This window comes from Caretta caretta, chromosome 5, assembly GCF_965140235.1.
Source record: "Caretta caretta isolate rCarCar2 chromosome 5, rCarCar1.hap1, whole genome shotgun sequence".
Taxonomy (NCBI): Eukaryota; Metazoa; Chordata; order Testudines; family Cheloniidae; genus Caretta; species Caretta caretta.
Window position 1 is genome coordinate 53528613 of NC_134210.1, and position 25881 is coordinate 53554493.

Genomic DNA, 25881 nt, shown 5'->3' on the forward strand with positions numbered 1-25881 from the left:
TACTTTTTAAAAAAAGTGTAGTGCATTTTTTTTCTCTTCCATTTGAGTCCTTATACATTCTCATACAATAGAGTACAGTGAAATCTGGCTCAACAATAGATCTTGCACTCCAATAACAATTAGACTATTAGAACTCAAATCAGACTATTAATATGTGATTAAATTAGTCTGCAAAACATTTTTGAATAGAATTTTATAAAATCTGAATTATTTTCATATGAACTGCAAAGAGGCTTGGATCCCACTATTACTGATGCTGAAGGGAGATGCTAACAAGTGAGAAATGGAAAACTAAGAGAAAACATGCATATTTTATGAGGACAGAGATGATGTGAATCATTTAAGGAAAGCTTTATTGTTTCTAAACAGCCACATACATAGATTTTTGTTTCAAGAAAAATTCTGAATACCCGTAATAACTTCATGACAATTGGAGCAGAGGTCTGTGCATATTCCTTCTCTGCTGGCAGCAGGACTCTGGGGAGAGCTTCCCATTATGGAGAGTCAGTTACACTCACATAGCAATGAGATTTACAATAATTATTTGCAATATTTTTAAAAACCCAAAACATTTGTGCCTGAAACCTCACACGAGGCGCATCATGTTCAATGCCTCCGTAATCCTTTCTGTCACATTTTAGCATGGAATGAAATTGGGGATGGTTAAAGCTCAAGGGTGTGAGAGAATTCACTGTGGGAAGTGCTGGAGTCCAATAGAGAGTCAACTGCAGCCTGCAATGGATTTTGAAGACAGAAGAGGGGAATAACCAGAGGGTAGGGTGGTCTTTAAACTTGGAGAAGGTAATAAGTAACTTGTGAGGGTAGGAAATAAGTGTAGCGAAGGCCACTATCTCTTAGGAGTTTGGAAGAAACCCCCCAAGGAAAATTGTGAGATACAAGACAACATACAAAGTTATTCAGAGCTCTCTTTTGTTGTTGAGAAGTTAATCTATCATTACTCTGGCTAAGCAAAAGTGTTGGGATAAAGTGGTAATAAACCACATTCAGAGATGTGTTTTAGTTAAGTTTAGTTTAGTTTTAGTTAAAAATAGTAATTTAGATTTACCTTTTTAAATAGTTTTTAGTAACCTTCCTTTAATATTAGTATATATTTCCAGAATTAAAGTGTATTTTTTTTTAGACTTCTCCAATTTCCTCCTCCCTCCCCAGTGGCTGAAGCTGAGATTTCTAAGGAGGCCGATGACATGGAAATGGAAAGAGAGAAGTATGTTAAAGAACTGAGGAAAGCACTATTGGGAGCAGGCCCAGCCAATATGTACAACTTTGATGTTTCTAAAGATGAAGAAAATGTGGAAAGCTGTAATTTCTCATATGAAAAAAATCTGAAAGATGTTTCCGTAAGTATTTCTGTAACACTACATGTTGTAAAAAGTTATATCTGGTGCAATACATATGAAAAAGGGCCTTTTGCTGAGCACATCCCTCAGTTTAATAAATTTTTCTTTTTAAAAACATGGCCAGTACTTTTTATAAGTTGTAACAAAAACCTTGAGTTAAATAGATACTGTCAACTCCAGTATGGCCCAAAATATTAAGATTTTGTAAAAATAAGTTTTCACAAAACTTACGAAAAACAGAATCGTTTCCAGGACCTTTTAAAATTCTTTTTGGAAAAGGACTGGGGCCTTGAGGCTGATATGGTCGCCTCTCCCTTCTTGGAAGTCCCATTGGCTGCAATTTGAGTCTTGAGTATGTAACAGCTGTAGGATCAAAACCCTATTTTGTTAATTTGATTACTGTTTCCTTTGTGTGTTCCTCTAATAACTTGTTCTAAAAGTTTAGTAATTGTATGTTTTCCATAAGCACAGGATCGGTTCAGATTGCTCTTGCAGTTCAGTCTCGTACTGAAACAATACGTATGCTTTATTTATTTTCACATAAGGAGAGGTTGAGGATTACATTCTTTTTTCTATGGTACCCACCCCTGTGGTAGTACGTGTTTGGAACTTATTGCTGTGTGTCAATATTGTAATTACTGTGAAATGTGTATTTATATATCTTTATTCCCTCTAAAAAGATTGTGTATGTACATCTGCTATACGGTAGAACCTCAGAGTTATGAACACCGGAGTTAAGAACTGACCAGTCAACCACACACCTCATTTGAAACCAGAAGTATGCAATCAGGCAGCAGCAGAGGAGGGAAAAAAAGCAAATACTGTACAGTACTGTGTTAAATGTAAACTACTAAAAAAATAAAAAGAAATCAGCATATTTCTTCTGCATAGTAAAGTTTCAAACTGTATGAAGTCAGTGTTCAGTTGTGAATTTTTGAAAGAACATCCATAACATTTTGTTCAGAGTTACGAATATTTCAGAGTTACAAACAACCTCCATTCCCAAGGTGTTTGTAATTTGAAGGTTCTACTGTATATATTGAAATCTTTCTCATCATTTTCACTTTTGGGGAGATCAGTTCTTTGGTGTGTAATAAAAGTATTTCATAGTTCTTTAGTTAAATGTATTCCTTCCAGCAAAAGAGAGAAGTTTTGGCATGGCTGTTTTTATTTTAAAATATAGGTTCAATTAAAGGAAGTGATGAGTTCCAGTAATGATAATGCTACATAGTATGCTTTGTGTAAATCCACTGCTTCTAAAACGCCCACTCCCCATTATGTAATCAATCATCACCATTTGAGAAAAATCCAGTAAATTACTGAGAACAATTATAGGATTACTTTTATTAATTCAATGCAGTTTTACGATTTGATGAGTAGCAAAATCATTACAGAAACATGCCTAAACATTAAGATGTTTTTCCTTTGGTGCTTGGCTGTCAAATTTGCTTTAATTTCCTAGAGAAGTGTGGTAACGATTGCTTTGTTACACAAACTTGGAAAAAGGAGTTGGTACTTGCATCTTTTTTTCGCTATAAATTATGGTGGGATTTTCTTGGCTTAACTCCCATTGACTTACGGGGGAACCAGAATTAAGCCGATGCTGAGTGCTTTGAAAGTCCTATCCTAAAGCATTAAATAGGAGCAAGATTACTCGGAGATTTTTTCATTAAATTGAAAATGCTGAAAAGCAGTGTTCAGCTAAATCCATCAGCTTCAACATACAGGCCAGAAATGTTTATTTTTTCCTTTGTTTTTGGAAGATGTGACTACACGGAGAGTATTACTTTAGCACAAATTAAAAACAACCATGCTAGTCATCTCACTTGTATGTCTTATGTACAAATATGAGTTACTAGACAGAATACAGTTTTTAAGTGGTATAAAATGGCTGCTTAGGTACACAGGTACCTAGTTTGCTCATGCAAATACAAGTTTTGGTCACGCCTACATGTCTAACATACCTTGCATACACTAGGAAAATTAGTATCTATTCTATCTACATTGAAGGTGCAGCCTTTCGGCAAGTAGTGTAAATACTATTGTAGACTGACAGGTTTCAGAGTAGCAGCCGTGTTAGTTTGTATTCTCAAAAAGAAAAGGAGTACTTGTGGCACCTTAGAGACTAACAAATTTATTGGAGCATAAGCTTTCGTGAGCTACGCATCCGGTGAAGTGAGCTGTAGCTCACGGAAGCTTATGCTCTAATAAATTTGTTAGTCTCTAAGGTGCCACAAGTACTCCTTTTCTTTTTACTATTGTAGACGGGGCTCAGGTGCTTTTACCATTGTTTCATGAAAACTTGCTCAGAACTTGGATATATATTTTTCTAACATCAGTATAGCCCAAATGAAATCAATTGTGGGCACAAACAGGAAGAGTGACAACTTGGTTAAAATAGCAGTTAATTAAGGCACTAATAATATTGTTACAGTGTTTGTTTTACTTTTCTGCTTTCATTCTTTCATGCTGTGTGTTGCTTGTGACCACAGAGAGATGACTTTCTTTGTTTATACAGTAAGCAATAGAGGCATGGATGGTGCTCATCAGAATGAGGTGTTTTTCCAAGAATGCTTTTTAAATTATCAACATTCACTTTTTTTATTTAACCCTTCCGTCTCTGTCATTACTCAGAAAAATCCATGCTTTTAAATTTTTGTGTGTATATCTGATTATTGAAGTGTCTCCATTGACTTTCTTCAGAAATAGAATGACATTTTTGAATTAACAGGAGATGATGATGATAGTACTCTGATTGCTTTCTAATTGTTATTTTGCTTTATTGATCTAAGGGCTTGCCCACCCAGGGAAATTGGCCAGCAGAACTATAGAGTTATAATTGTACTGCTATAGCTATGTCAGTAGAACTACCCCTGTGGACACCCTTATGTAGCATTTAAGTGACTTTTTGGCATATCTTATTCCCTATTTTTTTCTGTATAATATTATTTATTTGTATTACTGTAGCACCTTGGATCACTAGTCATTGACCCCACTGTGCTAGGTGCTGTACAACTACAGAACAAAAGACTCTCCCTTCCTCAAAGAGCTTGCAATCTAAATCGACAAGCCCTTAAGCCCCAATTCTGTAAAAATTTATTCACTTGACTAGCATTATGTACATGAGAAGTCTCATTGCATGCAGAATTGGGTCCTTAATGAACTGTCTTAATTATCATAAATAATATAAGCCACTCACTTGGGTCTTGTTCACCCCCCCCACACACACACCCGTAAGGGACAGGGAAAACACACTTTCAATGGCAAAAGAACTGAATGTTGACTTTTAAAATGATGCAGGTGTATTTTCTAAAACTGTTGAACATATTCTGACTGCTTTAACTGAGAATTAAATGTTAGTTTCAGTACCAACATGGTTTCTAGTTGTTAGGGGTGGTTTCTGTTTGTGAATATTCATAGATTTAAAGGAGTTTGGAAACCTTAAAATGCTATTATTTGTTTTCAAGAGTTTCTGTGGTGTTCTGTTTGAAAGTTTGTACATTTGGTGCCCGGTGCTATGCCCAGTGACATCAGTGGGAGTTTTGTTGTTGACTTCTGTGAGAGTAGCATAATGCCACTAGAGCAGAAAGAATGCATTCTCATGTACTATTGGAGTGGTGGTTCAGAGTAGTGATTTAATAAAAACCCAAACTTGAAAGCATGTGGATTCTATAGCCAAAAGCAAAATTCAGATTCCTAATAGTGTGTTCTGAAGTATTTTAATGGCAATATTTACCTTTTTGAATCTTACTAAGGAAACCCTGGTTAATATAATTAACTCAAATGTATCATATGCCAAAGCATGACTGGTGTAGAATGGTCCAGAGAAGTACATGCAGAAATAATGGGATCAACTTAAGAAAAGGAAAATATAGGCTCATTATCAGTAAACATTTTCTAATAGTGAAATCTGTTTGATTGTGGAAGTGTGTGTTTTGCCGAGGGAAATGGTGGTAACTCCATTCCTTGAGTCATTTAAAACTTGACTGGACAAAGCAATTGAAAATACACTTTAGTAAACAATCCTGCATTGGTAGTGGGGTACGCTGGCTGACCTAATAGGCGTTTTCCATCTCAAAAGTCTGATGCTCTCGTTGCGTAGGTAGAACATCTTTGACATAAAAGTCATCCAGAGAGCAGTACATTGATCATCCTAAACTTTTCTAGAGAAGTAATATCCACATCCTAAAACCGCACTTAGAAGTCTGGAAAGTGGTGGAAAGGATAAAATAGGTTTTACAAGTCACTGCATGAAAATAGGATTGCCCTTCCCTTTTAGATGCCCTAGGTTGTTTGTTCAGGGCTCATGTTGCCTTTTGGTGTCTAGATGGAATGTTTGACAGTGGTAAATCTGACAGATGAGTCTCCACGTCTACAAAAAAAAAAAAAATCAATCAGAATTGTAAACATCCTCTGGCCAAGGGGAAGTTAAAAACAAGCTGTTTTAGATCAGCTTGGTTTGCATTTTCTAACTGATAGGGAAGAATAATCCCACCTGGTCCTTGATTTGTATATGGGAGTAAACTTAAATTACATTCATTTCTGGACAGAGGTTAATTTTTAAAACAATTAATTTGTCAGAAGATCATTAGAAATGTTACACTTTTCAACTTTTATGCCAAATCACTAAGGGTTCAATGACACTATTTAGGTACAGCCCTCCCTTGAAGACTGTGAGGGAGCCAAATCAACCCAGAGGGAGTGCAGGAAAGTATTCTGCTCCTGTACAGTAAACCCAGTGTGACATCCCTTTCTGCGGTATGGCTTAGTCTCCTACTGCAGGCAACGTGGAGGGATTGGGGGCAGTGGGTTTGCCTTGACCCTGCCTCTTCATTGTAAGGTAGAAGGTTTCCTTAGTAGGGGCTGTGCCACTTATATCCTAAATTTTTATATGCAGGGGGGGAAAGCTTCCCGTTGTCCCAAATATTTCATTTCTCAGTCTTAGGAAACACTTCTAATATAGGTTTCAGAGTAACGGCCGTGTTAGTCTATATTCGCAAAAAGAAAAGGAGTACTTGTGGCACCTTAGAGACTAACCAATTTATTTGAGCATAAGCTTTCGTGAGCTACAGCTATGCATCCGATGAAGTGAGCTGTAGCTCACGAAAGCTTATGCTCAAATAAATTGGTTAGTCTCTAAGGTGCCACAAGTGCGCCTTTTCTTTTTACTTCTAATATAGACACATTCGTGTTACAATTTCATAGTAGCATGATGATGATTGAAAGCAGTTTTCTAAATAAGGAATATAATTTATTTAGACAAAAGGAAAAACTTTAAAAAGGTCTGTCATACGGAACTATTTCTATGTTCTTTGTTGTTAGTCTTTTGAAACAGTGATCAAAGAAGATGTGTTTGTCTCAAAATATTGGAAATATTTGTCTTAGCTGCATCTCAGCCTGATAATTGTGCCAGTTAATTTAAATTTATACAATTTATTTTCTTTATGACAGGTGGTTTGCCACAGGGTATTGAACACACTGCCCTTAGGAGCTGTTTTTAGGGTGGTAAGGGCAAAGGAGACTGTTAAGAGTCACATTAAAATAACAATACGTTTGGTATACAGTGGGACTTGTGTGTCAAGCCAGCTGCAATGCAAAATGGGCCACACACACAGAGCTCAGTAAGGAGCCATTGAGACTTGGCCAGCTAAACTGCTGCCACCTAAACAAACATCATCACAGAGTCAGTGATTTAGCGCTTGATCTAAGTAGGTGACCACTTGCAAGTAAATCTTTTCAAGTACTTTAGCTAGTAACTCCACATATGATAAATAATGGAATTCCTGCAAGATTCTCTTTTTGAAACTGGCAATTAAATTGATTAAATAGCCTTTGATAAACAACATTGGAGGGCTAGCAAACTTTTTTACAATAATGTGGCAGGTATTATATTTGTTCCTTGCTTATTAGGAAAATTAGTAAATAGGCAAGATGTTAGCCTAAGAAGTTTCAGCACTAGGTACAAAACTCCATTACTAATTGGGCTGATGAAAGAAATGCTATTATTTGTCTCTCTAGTTTTCCATGGCAACATTTCTACAGTGCGTTCTAAAATATAGTGCAGGGAATCTGAGATCATTGTAATTTCATTATGGTTAAAGTACCTTGACATATGTGCATGAAATATAACTTATCATAATGTGTTGAGTGAATTAAGCAGAATTGGTATGGTTCTAAAAGTTTCCCAAATGTTGAAGTCTTGGTCCAAGGTTTGAATAGGTGCTTAGCTCTAATGGTTGAAGATACATTGTTTGGGTAACAAAGGTCATTCAGAGTTCAGATAGTTTCCCAGGCAATTTAACTAATTAATTAAAAATGGAAAGGGAAAAGAAGAAATCTTGCACAAAGACAAGAAGATGAACTGGTAAGTCAGTGTAAAGGTAATTTACTTTATATTACTCTTAACTACATACTTCTGAGTATAAGAGAACGTATCTGAATTATTTTTTCCAAGACATCTGGTTTAGGAATATTTTACTACTGTACTGTGCCTGAGACAAACATAGATGTTGCTTGCCTGCTGAAAGACTTCTGTGTAATACAGGATTCTTTCCTCCCCCCTCCGCTCCCCAACACTTACTTTATGAAGTTTAAAGTAGTCCTGCATGATGTGAATATAAGTGTAAGTCATCTTTCCAGACCTGAATCATAAAAGCTTTATTTTCGTTTGGTTTTGAAGTTTTAAGAGTCCTTTTTGCTGTATTTGAAGGCACACAAAAAACACAAAACTTATTATTTCACAGAAGGTGACATTTTCTTTTTTTAACTGTTGTCATGTAATATATTTTTGCTTTCATAAAGGAGATTTTAAATACCAATAAAATACGTTTTTGAAAAAGGGGAGGTTGCACGGCAAAAAGGAAAAGCATTTTATAAAAGGTTGGCATTAATAAATTCTCCTCCACCCACTCCCTACTTGTCATGACTGCTGCACTAGGGTGGGAAAAAAAAAATTCTGAACACTGATTACACCTGATATGCCCAAACTGTACAATATCTTTAGAGATTGTAATTTCTAGATGTCTTTCCATGGATGTGAAATGGATCTATTATTAGAAAAGCATAGCACTTTTAAATATACATTAAGAACAGTAAAATATATAAAACTCTCAAATCAGCATTATCTCCTGCCTGTGGTCCTTTTCTCACTGGTAATATTAATTGTCTGTGAGATTATTATTATTATTTTTATTTTATTATTTATTTTATTTATTATTGCATTTCCGATTTTCCCATTTTGGAATATGTGCTGTGCATTTCTTTGTATAGAAATCAAGGTTTACTTTTACTTGTACTGCTGAGTTAGAATCACTTTCCTTTGAAGAGGCAAAACTTTAAATCACTGTCTATTGACAAGTCTTGGTTTCCCTAGAAAAAGATTGGAGACAGTAGATGTTCTGCAAAAGAGATTACTGAGTGGGTTTTTTTTAATTCTACCACAAAAATCTATTCCCATATCCTTCATAAGGAAGCATAACAGTCTAAACCTGCAGAACAGCAAGTATCTTATCTACGTTTCTCTTCTGCAAGGATTTCACAGCTCTAGGTATTTGTCTTCCTACCTCAGCAGATGCAGGAACCCCCTAAAGCTCAAAATAATAATGTGCTGCAAACTTTTGCTTTCACTAAAGTAAAGTCTGTACTAGTTTTAAATTCTCAGTTGACATGTTTTCGCTCTCTAAAAGTTTGATGAATGATTTTTTTTTAGGTTAATGCAATTTGTGGCAGTTATGCTATACTTGTATACCTGAAGCTTTCCTGAGATATTGTAGTGTTTCTACATTTACAGAAAAACTTGCCTGTCACCATGCCATATAATTTTAAAAGTAATTATAAAATACATGACTTGCATACCCAATTACTGTTGTGCATGTTCTGTGTAACTTAGTAAAAATATTGTTTTATATTTTGAATAACTCTGTGGTATACCTTTGCTTAAGACAAATTCCTTTAGATTTCATTTTAAAGATCTTGTACACTTAACAGACAGATGTTTAGTGATAACAGCATTGTTCAGTTCTGTGAATTTTTGGAGTATCAAGCTTCTATGGTGCTTAAATAACAATAAAGGAGATAATGTAAATTAATGCTTCTACCAGAACATTGCCATGTTGTACACATTTCTATTTCTTTTTCTCTATAGAAATGTTATTTAATATATTTCTGTTAATAATTAGATAGATAGATGGTGTGTTTAAAAAGATAAACAGGGATAGAAATATGTGCAACGTGGCCAAGTTAATGTTGTCGTAAGACCCTTACTTCTGTACTTCTAAAATAATAGAAGTAAGGGAGTTAGGATTGTTTCATATAAATAAATCTTGTATAACGTGAATGAGGCGAAGGGTGAAGATTGGGTGAGATGCCATAATGGTGGTAGGAGGGATGGACCATAATGGACTGGCCCTCCTCAATGGAAACTGGCTCTGGGGACATGGACTGTCACTTTGTTGGCGGGGAAGGAGCCAGAGTTGGTGGAAGAAGTGGGGCGGTACCAACTAGATATAGTTGGCCTCACCTCCACGCATAGCACTGGCTCTGGGAACAAACTTATCAACTGAGGGTGGTTTATTTCCTATTCAGGAGTGGCCCCGCATGAGAGGCCCTGGGTGGGTGTGGGGATACTAACAAGTGCCTGGCTGGGGGCTGCACAGTTGAGAGTTTGTCCCAGTAGATGAGAGTGTTGCCTCAATGAGACTTCGGGCTTCAGAGAGGTAAACCCCAACTGTTGTTTGTGCCTGTGCGCCTAATAGCAGTTCAGAGTACTTGGCCTTTCTAGAGACGGTGGGATCAGTGCTCAATAGAGTGCCACTTACAGATTCTGTAATTCTACTGGGGAACTCCAATGCTCACATGGGGAATGATGGAGTTACCTGGAGGGGAGTGATTAAGAGGAAACGCCTCTTTGGTCTGGACCATAAGAGGTGAATTGTTTTTGAACTTCTGTGTTAGTCATGGAGTATCCATAACAAATACCATGTTCGAACACAAGGTTACTCATAAATGTACTTGGTACCAGAGCATCTTGAACTGAAGGTCGATGACTGACTTCATAGTTGTCTCGTCAGATCTAAGGCCATATGTTCTGGACATTCAAGTTAAAAGAGTTGCCGAGCTGGCAACCGATCGCCACTTAGTGGTCAGTTGGATCCAATGCACAGGATGCCAGGCAGATAGATATGGGAAGCCCAAACAATCAGTGTGAGTCACCTGGAAACCCTGTGTGTAAAGACTTCAATTCCCACCTCTAGAAGAACTTTTCTTGTGTTCTGGATGAGATCTTGGACATGGAGTGTGAGTGGACCATGTTCAGGGCCTCAATTGTTGAGACAGCCACGAAAAGCTGTAGCCTGAAGGCGGTTGGTGCCTGTCATGGTGGCAACCCTAGAACCCCCTGAAAAATTAATGAAATAACTAAGAGCTGGAAAAACACAGAAAAATATACTTGTTTACTGTTCAGTCTGGAGCTCAAGGCCTGCTAGAGAGAATGTTTATAATTTATTACTTTTTTAAAAAAACAGGGGTTCAAAATAAATGTTTAGTAGAGCTATTGACTAGTCAATAAGAACAGTAAAGCTGTACAATATATCAAAATAAAATTAGGATTGTCTTTAATTATTTGTAAAATGTGTTTTGAAACAGATGAGAAAACAAGGCGATAAATACAGACTTTGAGCAGTCTTCATTAGTTGCTATACAGGGAATGAAACTGCTAGCTTTGTAGTTAACTGTCAATTAGTTTATTATTTGCATTGGAGTAATATTTAGAAGCCCCATCTGGGAATTAGTGCCACTCATACACCCCGTACACAAGGGAAAAACAGTCTCAGCCTCAAATAGTTTACAATCACGAAGTCCCCTATCCTTCAAAAACTTATTCATGTGCCAATTCTGTATTGACTTTACGCATTGAATTCAATAGGATCATTCATGTGTAAAGTAAAACAGGTGCATAAGTCTTTGTCGGATTGGCAGCTTTAGGTGGCCTGTATATACCAGAAAACTTCACTCTGTCTGACATATATGCTGGCCTAATACCTGATAATACCAGAAAATTTTTACTCTGCCTGGCATATACACAGTAGCATATAATACTAAAAAATGTTACACATGTATTTGTAGGTTCAGTTCTACTTCCAGTGATGCCACAGGCAAAATTCTGTGACTTCAGTGGGAACAGGCTCAAAGATTGTAGAAATTATTTTTATACAATATTGTGGAAATTAATAAATATTATGTGATCATTATATGTGGCACAGGTAACAATGTCTGTAGTGAAGGTGATTCCATTATAAGACCCCGTTTTCAATTGATTATTACTTTCCCAAACTTTAAGCATTCAGGCTAAAAATTTCCATGCTGGCTGTGTGCTTCAGACTAATTTTATATATTTATATTTTAATGTTTCTGTACAAATGTTTCATTCATTTCTGAGAATGAGATTAGGGTAAAATAAGTTGTTTTGCCAATATTAACAAATTGGTTGTATTACTATTCTTTAAAAGCTTTAGTGACTCCATGTGTTGGAGCAGAGGCTTGAAATTTGCCAGGGAGTAACAATGATGTTATTTTCTTATTCACATGAAAGAAATTCCCCAAATTTGGCCAAGTTATAAACCTTTGTGAAAATCTCAGTTCATACATGTTTGGTAGACTTGGTAGTCTTGCAGTTTAATTCTTTGAAGATTCCATCAGCACTGAGCATACACCAACTAGTCACAGCTCCTACATTTAGACTAGGCCAGACTGTGCAAGCAGAGTCTCCAGAGAGGGATTGAGCATATGCCATTCTGGGTCTGCTGGGTCTGCAATGTTAACGTTTTTAATATATTTTTTCATGTAATAGGATATAAAAGTTGTACCATATATATGCACAAAATGTAGACTTAAGGGCATAGATGCAATATATATTTGAATATTTTATGACTTGAGAGGTTAACCATGCATCCTTAATTTTCTGTTAATATAGAAATAGATTGTGCCACCCTTACTCACCAAATAGGATCAAAATCAATAAGCAGTCCCACTGAAATCACATGATCACATACTGTTTAACTACTGCACTGTAGTATAGTTTCTACAATCTCTGTATGCAATTGTCTAGTTTTTAAAAAGAGTAAATTTGGGGATACAAGGAAAAAAATAGCTTCACTATCTAAGTTTTAGAAATTTGTTGGCTTGCAAAAAACTTGCAAACAGCAAGTATAAATTTTAAAAGCTGGAAATATCAACAAAACTTCCTGATATTACACTCCTGGTCAGCAGCATGGAGCTCCTCTTCTTTGAATCATAGGAGCTCATCAGCTTTGGAAAGTACATCATTTGTGAATGTGTCCAAGTGGGGTTCAGGTCCCCTTTTGTGCATTTTAGTGGGCTGCAGGATGGAGTAGCTATTTTTCATTCTTTAGGAGCTCCATAGCTTGAAAATGCACATGCTATGTTCCTGGGCAGAGCAGTCAGAAAGGGAGTTTCTGTGGAGCTAGGAACACACTTCAAATTTACTAAAGTTGAAATTTGAAGAAATGGATTTTTTTAAAGTCTAATCAGATTTTAAGGGGCCTGATTTTTCCATTTACATGATGGCACAGGGAGTGAGGCAGTGGAAAAATAAGGTCCCTTAAATTTGATTAGATGCACCAGTTTTCATTTACTGGCCCTGCACCATATGCCTGCATGCTCTGTGGCAAGGACTGGTGCTTGAAATTTGGATTTCTTTAGCCACTCTTTATGCTACAGCATGACACATAGTAACAATTGCCTTGGTACTTACGTCCTTGTCTTTTTAGATGGATGGTTACAATCAAATTGGGAATAAAATGGTACATGTGATTATTTTTTAAAGCCCCAACTCCTGGAGTCTTGTTATGTGAGAAACTCTGCTTTCATTTAAAAAAAAAAAGATTCATTTCTAGACTTAATGTTGCAGGGCAAAGTTTGAAAATGTGAACCCTAAGGATCAAAAACATAAGACAAATTTTAAACAAGCCCTAAATATATGACTTTAAAAAAATCTTATCTTGTTTAAAATAGTCCTCTTAAAACATCCTGATTTATGATTTTTTTTTCAACATTTGAGGATAGCAAAACTGTAGTTGAGGAAATGGTAGCATTTTACACCCTCTTTCTGTGCATTTATTGAACGGTTACACAAGTTGGAAGACAGTGGAAAATCACCTTAGTGCCCTATGCATGCATATTTGTTGCTACTCACTTATAGCTAGATTGAGAGGAGACTCTGAGCCCCGAGTATAGGATAGTGCTTATCTGTGCCACCCCAGGAACAACATATACATAGAATTGTGATTTCTTTTAAATTGGATATGGATTAAGTTACAGCAATCTAAGGGCTTCGGTGAATGGTTCAGACTGTGGGGTCTAAATAGCAGTGTGGACCAAAGTGATGCACTGTAACTCCCCCGTGTGGATGCTGCAAGCACAAACCAAAAGGTTCCTAGTTTGTGTTTAGTCTTCTTCAAAGCAGACTACATTATATTAATGCAAACCACACATTTTTTAATTCGTGCCCACAGCGTCCATGCAGGGGAGTTACAGCACAGCACTTTGTTGTGCTCTCCTATTTCCCCCCCCTCCTCTGGTCTGAACTTTGGGGCAGTATAGACATAGCCTCTGATTGCTTTATCCCTGAATGAAAGCATCCACATGGGGGGTGGGAGGGTTAATTTATGTTAATTAATGCCACACCATTAACTAATTTGCCTTAATTTTCCTGAGTGTCCTCCTGTAGACAAGTTCTGAATCATGGCCAGGAAAAAAGTTTGTGAAGTGTCTAGTTTAGCATTCACAGCCTTGTTAGTTGATTTAGTTGGTAGTCAATTAACTCAAGTTACAACAATACCAAAAACTCTAGTCTGGAAAATGTCTTAGTGTCTAACCCTTGCATAGACAAACCAGGAAGTTGCATAGACAATCCAGGAAGTTTTTGGAAAGCGTAGGGGACAATTTCCTGATGCAAGTGCTAGAGGAGCCAACTAGGGGGGGGCGCTTTTCTTGACCTGCTGCTCACAGACCGGGTAGAATTAGTGGGGGAAGCAAAAGTGGATGGGAATCTGGGAGGCAGTGACCATGAGTTGGTTGAGTTCAGGATCCTGACTCAGGGAAGAAAGGTAAGCAGCAGGATACGGACCCTGGACTTCAGGAAAGCAGACTTCGACTCCCTCAGGGAACGGATGGCCAGGATCCCCTGGGGGACTAACTTGAAGGGGAAAGGAGTCCAGGAGAGCTGGCTGTATTTCAAGGAATCCCTATTGAGGTTACAGGGACAAACCATCCCGATGAGTCGAAAGAATAGTAAATATGGCAGGCGACCAGCTTTGCTTAATGGTGAAATCCTAGCGGATCTTAAACATAAAAAAGAAGCTTACAAGAAGTGGAAGTTTGGACATATGACCAGGGAAGAGTATAAAAATATTGCTCGGGCATGTAGGAATGATATCAGGAGGGCCAAATCGCACCTGGAGCTGCAGCTAGCAAGAGATGTCAAGAGTAACAAGAAGGGTTTCTTCAGGTATGTTGGCAACAAGAAGAAAGCCAAGGAAAGTGTGGGCCCCTTACTGAATGAGGGAGGCAACCTAGTGACAGAGGATGTGGAAAAAGCTAATGTACTCAATGCTTTTTTTGCCTCTGTCTTCACTAACAAGGTCAGCTCCCAGACTGCTGCGCTGGGCATCACAAAATGGGGAAGAGATGGCCAGCCCTCTGTGGAGATAGAGGTGGTTAGGGACTATTTAGAAAAGCTGGACGTGCACAAGTCCATGGGGCCGGACGAGTTGCATCCGAGAGTGCTGAAGGAATTGGCGGCTGTGATTGCAGAGCCATTGGCCATTATCTTTGAAAACTCGTGGCGAACGGGGGAAGTCCCGGATGACTGGAAAAAGGCTAATGTAGTGCCAATCTTTAAAAAAGGGAAGAAGGAGGATCCTGGGAACTACAGGCCAGTCAGCCTCACCTCAGTCCCTGGAAAAATCATGGAGCAGGTCCTCAAAGAATCAATCCTGAAGCACTTGCATGAGAGGAAAGTGATCAGGAACAGCCAGCATGGATTCACCAAGGGAAGGTCATGCCTGACTAATCTAATCGCCTTTTATGATGAGATTACTGGTTCTGTGGATGAAGGGAAAGCAGTGGATGTATTGTTTCTTGACTTTAGCAAAGCTTTTGACACGGTCTCCCACAGTATTCTTGTCAGCAAGTTAAGGAAGTATGGGCTGGATGAATGCACTATAAGGTGGGTAGAAAGCTGGCTAGATTGTCGGGCTCAACGGGTAGTGATCAATGGCTCCATGTCTAGTTGGCAGCCGGTATCAAGTGGAATGCCCCAAGGGTCGGTCCTGGGGCCGGTTTTGTTCAATATCTTCATAAATGATCTGGAGGATGGTGTGGATTGCACTCTCAGCAAATTTGCGGATGATACTAAACTGGGAGGAGTGGTAGATACGCTGGAGGGGAGGGATAGGATACAGAAGGACCTAGACAAATTGGAGGATTGGGCCAAAAGAAATCTGATGAGGTTCAATAAGGATAAGTGCAGGGTCCTGCACTTAGGACGGAAGAACCCAATGTACAGCTACAGACTAGGGACCGAATGGCTAGGCAGCAGTTCTGCGGAAAAGGACCTAGGGGTGACAGTGGACGAGAAGCTGGATATGAGTCAGCAGTGTGCCCTTGTTGCCAAGAAGGCCAATGGCATTTTGGGATGTATAAGTAGGGGCATAGCGAGCAGATCGAGGGACGTGATCGTTCCCCTCTATTCAACATTGGTGAGGCCTGGGGTACTGTGGAGTACTCCATCTGGAGTACTGTGTCCAGTTTTGGGCCCCACACTGCAAGAAGGATGTGGATAAATTGGAGAGAGTCCAGCGAAGGGCAACAAAAATGATTAGGGGTCTAGAACACATGACTTATGAGGAGAGGCTGAGGGAGCTGGGATTGTTTAGCCTGCAGAAGAGAAGAATGAGGGGGGATTTGATAGCTGCTTTCAACTACCTGAAAGGGGGTTCCAAAGAGGATGGCTCTAGACTGTTCTCAATGGTAGCAGATGACAGAACGAGGAGTAATGGTCTCAAGTTGCAGTGGGGGAGGTTTAGATTGGATATTAGGAAAAACTTTTTCACTAAGAGGGTGGTGAAACACTGGAATGCGTTACCTAGGGAGGTGGTAGAATCTCCTTCCTTAGAGGTTTTTAAGGTCAGGCTTGACAAAGCCCTGGCTGGGATGATTTAACTGGGAATTGGTCCTGCTTCGAGCAGGGGGTTGGACTAGATGACCTTCAGGGGTCCCTTCCAACCCTGATATTCTATGATTCTAATAGTTTGTAGACTTTTACTGAAATCTCTCAACCTATATTTGGGGGGAAATCCATGAGATAATCTAGCCTTTTAAAAATATAAATATTATTCTATGGTTCAGAACTGAAATATTTAAGCCAGATAAAAATAATATTAAACACATTTAAAATAGAAATAAAAATATCCCGTGGACCAGTCTGAATCATTGAGTAATCTTGCGTTGTAAGAAAATATTTTCTGAATGTTTCCTTTTTTAATAACCCATAGACGTCTGATTCTTTTTAAAGGTTTTCCTGCTTAGCAATTAAAGAAGTGAATTGTTTTCATATCACGCTTTCCCAGACCCACTTAAGTAGTTGAAACAGTGTTGCCTTGGCACCTGTTTGAAGGATTTGACATCTAAACATAAAGGCATTCACTGTTGTGTTTATTCCACTGACTTCAATGTAAAATTTGAGTAATGTTGTGAATTGGCTAACAAAACAATTGTGAAATTTTCACAGATTTGCCCAGACCTGACAATAACATGCCTTTTATATATGTTTAATGTAACACATATACCTGAATTGGTATCAGTAATGACACATCTCCAACCATTCAGGATTGATTGATATAAATATATTCTTGAGTTTGTCCTGTTCAGTTTCAGGTGACTTCAGCAATGGGAATATTATTCCACAGTTTAACAGTTTTCACTGTAGTTAAATTTTTTGTTTGGTTCAGTTTCATCCTCTACTTTTATTTACGCTCCTTAGACAACCCAAACAATTCCTTTCCATTCTTGGTGTTTATATTTGTCTTGCTAGAATCCATTCTTTGGTGTGTGGATCAAAAGTCGTCCAGGGAATGACACAAATTCAGATAGTGTTCCTTAGTGGTAGTTTTTTGCATCTGGAATTCTGATTTAGCTGACAGATGTGAAACATACACATTCAGTCAGACAGTTCCTTAGTGACTTAACAGCAGTGTGTTCTAAACAGTCCAAATGTATTTCAACTAAAGTTGTCCTTAATTTATGCAAAATTATTCCCACCAGATGCTTTTTTCTGAAGGTATTCTATGAATTGTTTTGATAATACCTAGCTCGATAAAATGTTCTAAAACAAATGCAAGATGTATGAGAAGCAGGAGATCCATGGATTTGACTGTAAGAGAATACCAAGTTAGGTGAACGCTTGGTGTGACTGCAATGAACTCCTTACATACATTGTCAGATTTTAGATCCTATTGGTGTCCTTAGCCCATATTGCAAACATGTTAGTACTGACAACACTAATATGGTTTTCTTTTTCTAATAAATTCTTCTGTCTGTTTTTCTCATAAAGCTCTTGCAATTCCACTACACTATGAAATTAGGTCGAATTTATAAAAGTCGATTTTTTAGGAAGCGATTTTATACAGTCGATTGTGTGTGTCCCCACTAAGTGCTTTAAGCTGGCGGAGTGCTTCCACAGTACCGAGGCTAGCGTCGACTTTCGGAGCATTGCACTGTGGGTAGCTATCCCACAGCTCCCGCAGTCTCTGCCACTCATTGGAATTCTGGGTTGAGCTCCCAATGCCTGATGGGACAAAAACATTGTCACGGGTGGTTTTGGGTACATGCTGTCAGTCGCCTCTCACTCCGTGAGAGCAACGGTAGACAATCTTTTCAAACCTTTTTTCCGTGCAGATGACATACCATGGCAAGCATGCAGCCCACTCAGCTCAGCCGCCGCTATTGTGTTCTGGGTGCTGCTGGCAGCAGATGGTGCAGAAGGGCTGCAAACCATCATCATCGAACAACCGCTTCTGTTGCCACTCTGCTCTCCTGCAGACGCCATACCACAGCAAGCATGGAGCCCTCTCAGATCACCACGGCAGTTATGAGTACAGTAAACACCTTGCGCATTATCCTGCAGTATATGCAGCACCAGAACCTGCAAAAGCAGGCGAGAAGGCGACAGCAGTGTGGTGACAAGAGTGATGAGGACATGGACGCATACTTTTCTCAAAGCACAGGCCCTGGCAATTTGGACATCATGGTCGTAATGGGGCAGGTTCATGCCGTTGAATGCCGATTCTGGGCCTGGGAAACAAGCACAGACTTGTGGCACGGCATAGTATTGTAGGTTTTGGATGATTCCCAGTGGCTGCGAAAGTTTTGCATGCGTAAGGGCACTTTCATGGAACTTTCCCCTGCCCTGAAGCGCAAGAATACGAAGATGAGAGCAGCCCTCACGGTTCACAAGTAAGTGGCAATAGCCCTCTGGAAGCTTGCAACGCCAGATAGCTACCGGTCAGTCGGGAATCAATTTGGAGAAGCCAAAGCAATCACTAAGCTGCTCCTATCAAGGGTAGTGATTCTGGGAAATGTGCAGGTCATAGTGGATGGCTTTGCTGTAATGGGATTCCCTAACAGGGAACTATAGACGGAACGCATATCCCTATCTTGGGACCGGAGCACCAAGGCAGCCAGTACATAAACCACAAGGGGTACTTTTCGATGGTACTGCAAGCACTGGTGAATCATAAGGGACATTTCACCAACATCAACGTGGGAAAGGTACATGATGCTTGCATCTTCAGCAACTCTGGTCTGTCTGAACGGCTGCAGCAAGGGACTTACTTTCCAGACCAGAAAATAACCATTGGGGATGTTGAAATGTCTATAGTTATCCTTTGGACCCAGCCTACCCATTAATGCCAGGGCTCATGAAGCCATACACAGGCACCCTGGACAATAGTCAGGAGCTGTTCAACTATAGGCTGAGCAAGTGCATAATGGTGGTAGCCTTTGGATGTTTAAAAGTGCAGTGGTGCAGTTTACTGACTCAGTTAGACCTCAGTGAAACCAATATTCCCATTGTTATTACGGCTTGCTGTGTGCTGCACAATATCTGTGAGAGTAAGGGGGAGACGTTTATGGTGGGGTGGGAGGTTGAGGCAAATTGCCTGGCCGCTGATTATGCGCAGCCCGACACCAGGGCGGTTAGAAGAGCACAGCAGGGCACACTGCGCATCAGAGAAGCTTTGAAAACCAGTCTCATGACTGGCCAGGCTACGGTGTGAAAGTTCTGTTTGTTTCTCCTTGATGAATCCTCCCCCCCCCCCCCCAGTTCACTCTACTTCCCTGTAAGCCAACCACCCTCCCCTCTTCTCCCGCCTTTGATCACCTCTTGCAGAGGCAATAAAGTCATTGTTTCAAATTCATGCATTCTTTATTAATTTGTCACACAAATAGGGGGATAACTGCCAAGGTAGCCCGGGAGGGGTGGGGGAGGAGGGAAGCACATGTGCTTTCTTTATAAGGTCATATTTTGCCTCTTATATTGAGGGCCTGCTGGTTTGGTGTGAGATATCACACACGCAGGGCCGGGCAACAGACTTCGGCTTGTAGGTGGCCATGGTACGTCACAGTCTTTTGGCTTCTTTAACCTTCATAACATGTGGGAGTGGTTTCAAACAGCAGCACCCTCATTTACCATACCAAGCACCCATTGGTTGACCCTTTAAAATGGGTTGGCAATTTAAAAGGAGGGGCTGCAGTTTTCGGGTTAACATGCAGCACAAACCCAACTAAACCCCCCCTCACACCCAGTTCTCTGGGATGATCACTTCACCCCTTTCCCCGCTGCGTGGCTAACAGCGGGGATGATTTCTTTTCAGCTACAGACACACAGGCCAGCAAGAACGGCCACTTCTGAATGTCCCCTTAATAAAATTCTCCTGTTTCAACCAGGTGACCATGAAGGATATCACTCTCCTGAGGATAACACAGAGAGATAAAAAACAGATGTTGCTTGAATGGCAACACACACCGGGACCATTCACTACCATGCTTTCTTATGCAGTGATTCCATACTACGTGCTATTGGCCTGGCGTGGTAAAGTGTCCTACCATGGAGGAGGCAATAAGGCTGCCCTCCCCAGAAACCTTTTGCAAAGACTTTGGGAATACCTCCAGGAGAGCTTCATGGAGATGTCCCTGGAGGTTTTCCGCTCCATCCCCAGACACGTTACAGACTTTTCCAGTAGCTGTACTGGCTGCGAATGCATCCCAAGTCTTTGAGGGCAAATTAATCATTAAACACGCTTGCTTTTAAACCATGTATTATATTTACAAAGGTACACTCACCAGAGGTGCCTTCTCCACCTTGAAGGTCCGGGAAGCCTGGGTTGGGAAGGTCTTGGCTTCTGGGTGATAAACCGTTCCTGGCTGTCGGGGAGAAGGATTTCTCCACTTGCCTGCTGTGCGCTATCTACAACCTCCTCCTCCTCATCATCTTCCTTGTCCCCAAAATCCTCATCCTTGTGGTGTGAGACTCTCTTGCAGGAGTCCACATACAGGGGTGGGGTAGTTGTAGGGGCACCCCCTAGAATTGCATGCATCATAGAAGTGGCATGTCTGGGGGTCTGACCCGGAGTGGCCAATTGGCTCTTTGGTTTTTTGGTAGGCTTGCCTGAGCGTCTTAATTTTCACGCGTCACTGCTGCGGGTCCCTGTTATAGCCTCTGTCCTTCATGCCCTTGGAGATTTTTTTCAAATATTTTGGCATTTCGTCTTTTGGAATGGAGTTCTGATAGCATGGATTCATCTCCCCTGCAGCAATCAGATCCAGTACCTCCCGTTCGGTCCATGCTGGAGCTTTTTTGCGATTCTGGGACTCCATGGTCACCTGTGCTGATGAACTCTGCATGGTTACCTGTGCTGATCAGATTGCCATGCTGGCCAAACAGAAAATGAAATTCAAAAGTTCGCAGGGCTTTTCCTCTCTACCTGGCCAGTGCATCTGAGTTGAGAGTGCTGTCCAGAGCGGTCACAATGGAGCAGTCTGGGATATCTCCCAGAGGCCAATACCGTCGAATTGCGTCCACTGTACCCCCAAATTCAACCCAGCGATGTCGATTTTAGCGCTAATCCCCTCGTCGGGGAGGAGTACAGAAATTGAATTTAAGAGCCCTTTAAGTTGACAAAAATGGCTTCTTGTGTGGACGGGTGCAGGGTTAAATCGATCTAATGCTGCTAAATTCAACCTAAACTTGTAGTGTAGACCTGGGCTAAGAATTGCAGGAGTGTATTAGATTGTGTGGGACTCATCAAAGATTAAAATAAAGACAGTCCACTGACTGAGTAAAAGTTTTGGTTGTGAAAAAAGTCACAGCATATAGTGAGCTACCTTTACCATTAAAAAGACTGGACTTCTTTGTGCTATTCCAGTCACTGGCCAGTATGCCTACTTAATAAATCAGATCTATTGACTGAAGGGAGAACAAGCTGCAAAATTCACTTTCGCTCAGTTTTTAAAAATATTTTTCCAAGTTTTTGAGATGAAAAGTTAAAACAGCATCCAGAAAATATAAAGCAGGCAACGTCTTGCCTTGTTGTAAGCTAATAATTTAAAATGCTTGATCAGAAATAGGCATCAGGATTCAGGCTCATTTCTCTCAAGCAGTGAAGATTTTTCTCGGAGAAGTTAAAGTGATGTCTTGAATAATTTGTCCTACCCTTTTAAGTGAATTCTGTTGTTATACTCTGTTTGACCCTTAGTGCCAAACCGTTTTTTGTAGTTTAGAGGTAGGAGTGCGGATGGGCTAAACCTGGGGATGCCTACAGGCATATGGATGTAAATCTATCTCAGATTTCCCAGACAGTATTTATATAACACAAAGGTTTGTTTCTGGCATTTCGCCAGGACTGCATGTATTCATCAAATGTTGTTTAGCCATTGTAGCACATTTATGCCATCTGGAAATGCATGTATTTCCTTTCATGAGCAATGGGTTTGAATCAAGGCCGCTATTATGGAAAGGCTAGAAATATCAGTATACAAAATTGGTAGGATGCCAGACTTAGAATTATACATATATTTTCCTAACCCTAACAAACTGATTTCATAGGGTGCTGCTAGGTCTATTTTAGATCCGGGCCTTGCTTATACTAACTTTAACTTCCTGTATATTTTGGTCAGAGCCTCAAACATTAAAGTCATAGGCGCCAACTCCATGGGTGCTCCAGGTCTGGAGCACTCATGGGGAAAAAAATACTAGGTGCTCAGCATCCACCGGCAGCCCTGCGGATCAGCTCCAACTCCACCCCCTCCCCCACCCCCAGTGCTTCCTGTTCACCAGCAGGCCCCACCGATCAGCTCCTTCCCTTCTCTCCCAGCACCTCCCCCAGCCATGATCAGCTGTTCAGTGGCATGCAGGAGGCATTGGGGAGGGGGTGGAATGGGAAGAGAAGAGGCAGGGTGGAGGCTTCGGGGAAGGTGTGGAGTGCGGGCAGGGCCTGGGGTGAAGCAACGGTCAAGCACCTCCTGGGAATTCACAGAGTCGGCATCTCTGATTAAAGGACCCACAGTCGTCACTGAGAACTTTTATTGCTTTTGGATGAGCTGGATAGTATATTTTGTTTTCCTGCGCTTTGCATTGCTCTCAATATAAAGTTTCAGAATAGGAAAATGAGATCCAGTGTTTCAAAAGCAGCATCCGTAAAATTGATTCACAGTTGATGTGTACCCAAGATTGGTTTTATCAAAGAACAAGCTTTTATTCCTCTCCTTTTGTAATAGTTTCTTAATTGGATCACAGTGCATGACCTGATACATAGAACAGATATTCAAATAATATTGAAAGAATGCTAACTATTTTAAGTTACAGTATTAGCTCATCTATGAGGAACTGGGATTTGAGTCCCCTATTAGTAATCAGAAAATACTTGTGTCTGTACATGAAACTCAAGGAGCAGGAATACATAATTCGCTTAGAGATGTGAAACTATAATTCTGTGTCATGAATGAGGAGCGGTCTTGCCACCTACAATTTGCTATAAATACAAGATTCCAAAAAAACGGGGGAAATGTTAGTGTAGTCACAATATTTAGTATGCCTAAATGAGTTAAACCAAACTGAGTAGGAAATGGTGTGCTGCTAACATTCAAATGCCGATAAGAATAATACATAGTGTGAAAAGTCATTTTATACACAAAATAAAAATGTTCTGCTCTAACAATACCACTTGCATTGCCAAGTCAGTCATTTTGAAGCTCAGTTGTCCAATGGCAAGAGAAAACTATTTAATCTTTTTGAGCTCTTTGACATTACTCGACACAGTACAAACTCATTGTCCAAGTATCCCCAGAGTTGGCTTGGGTATCTTCCTTTGGCCTCTTTCCTTATTGGAAATGGTTGCTTTGGGAAATGCTTTTCTTCTCTTTGCCTTGTTTGATCTGAAGGCTGGTCAAAGGCTAGTTGTCCCAGCCTGGATGCTTCCAAATATATCCATAATCTCTCACAATGGTTTCTCAGAGATTTTGCCATTTCTTTGCTGGAAGAGAAGCTTGAAACTGACTCAATGGCAGGTCTTTTTGCCAGGTATCTATCCAGGGATCTAGCCACACACACCTTAATGCATTTCTCTTCCTTTCATGGATGGGCTTGAGGATTTCACAATCCTACCTTATTATATTCATTGGATGTTCTTTTCTTGGCTGTCCCTCAAATTTAGAAGTTGACAAAACATATTAAGTTAACTGTTGCCTATGGTTCTCACAAAAGCCATCTTTTTCATTAGCTATCGCAGAACTTGTCCAAAATGTGGATATTTTCAAACTCTTTATCAGTCTGGTGTTTCCAGGTATTAATGTCAGTCCTGTGTTGTTTGAATGTAGCAAAACATGCACTTTTCAGAAAGTATACAGGTAGATGGCGGCTGGCCCCCTAGATGCATATAGGGGAGGAGAAGCTACAAGGAGGCCTTTCCACAAAGATCATACAAATACCATAATGTGGGATTGTGCACAGCTGAGTTAGCCTCCTCAAAAGCAGAGTCAGGGCAGCTTTAGTAGGTGGTATTTTTTGTTTGTTTGTTTGTTTAAGTACTCTCAATGTGGCAGAGCTGCCCCTGCAGCATGTGCTCCAAATGTAGAATGGCCTCTCTGCGCTTCCCTTTAGCACACTCTGTGGCTTTAATCCACAATCAAGTCCTTAATATGACCAAGTTCTTTCTAAGTTTGTTTCCCAGTCTCTGTGGTTTTCTCCGTGGTGGTCCCTAAACACTGACAGGAATTGTTCTGCGGGACAATTTTGTGTTTGGACCTTAAAGAATAACTTCTATTCTCTTTTTACCATCAAATAATAATCCATAAAATGCAACAATCACTGTTGCATCCATCATATTTCTTTTTTGTAAGATAACAAAACAGTGATGTATATGAATAGAAGTGGTATTTGTACTGCTACTGAGCATTTGGTCAGAAAAGATGATGTTTTTAATTTAATAATAGTGAGCTACATTTTTAAAAAGTCTACATTTCAGGTTGCACTCCTTAACATGTGAAGTTTGCAATATGCAAACATTTTCCATTAAACTACAACTTCAATTTAATTAGGACTGCAAGTTTGGAAGGAAATTCATTTCCATGTGGTAAAGATTTTACTAATATTTGTAAAATGCTTAAATTTGTATGTATTTATCTGTAATTGAAGGATAAAAGTTGTAACACATAAGTGGTCTGGCTGGCAGCAGATATTGTCACCTTTGTGTCTGTTTTCAGGGCATGTGATAAGGAAAAAGGTTGGTAGAGAGGTAGTTAGCTTCAACACATGTCCCATTTCTTTATTTTCATGAGACAGAACAGCATAGAAAGCTTTGTACATGAAATAAATCCAAGAAGAATCAGATTTTATTTAAGATCTCTCTGATCTCAAGTAGATTTCATCATTAGCTTCATGAAATATACCTTGATCTCAAGAAGAAAAAGATATATTTTGCTTAGGTTTCAATTACCATCTGACAAAAGTATACTGAGTCTTGATCCTTCTGCTTGCAATTTTTAGTAAAATACATGGTGAACAGTTATATTCTTATTGACTTGCAGTACAAATCTTTATAGAGGCAGCATTCATATAGCTAACACTTGGAATCAAGATTTTCCACTTAATTAACATCTATTATTCCAGGTCCATGATTTAGTTTTTAATTTGTAAAGTATGGTATTCCAAATCTGATAACTTAGTGAATTATGTTTCTATTGTCTATGGCGTGTGGTGAGCAGTGGTGCTGGAATAATTTCTATAGTGGAGGTGCTGAAAGCGGAAACCATGTATTTGGGTTGGTATTACTACTTCAAGCTGCACACCCCTAGTTCCAGCAACTATGGTGATGACGAGTGTAAGGGAGAAAATGGGTCAAACTGTTTGCCTAACTCAGGTGAATAGTCCTGTTGATTCCAATGGGACTGG

General features: G+C 39.7%; 1 protein-coding gene across 5 annotated transcripts in view; it reads left to right on the forward strand.

Moving 5' to 3' along the window:
- Positions 1-25881, forward strand: part of XRCC4 (X-ray repair cross complementing 4) — a 290800-nt gene that overhangs the window by 47121 nt on the left and 217798 nt on the right. For all 5 annotated transcript variants that reach the window (XM_048849577.2, XM_048849575.2, XM_048849574.2 and 2 more), the window contains exon 3: positions 1171-1358. In XM_048849577.2, the coding sequence (XP_048705534.1) occupies positions 1171-1358 (188 nt within the window). The remainder of the gene's footprint in view (positions 1-1170; positions 1359-25881) is intronic.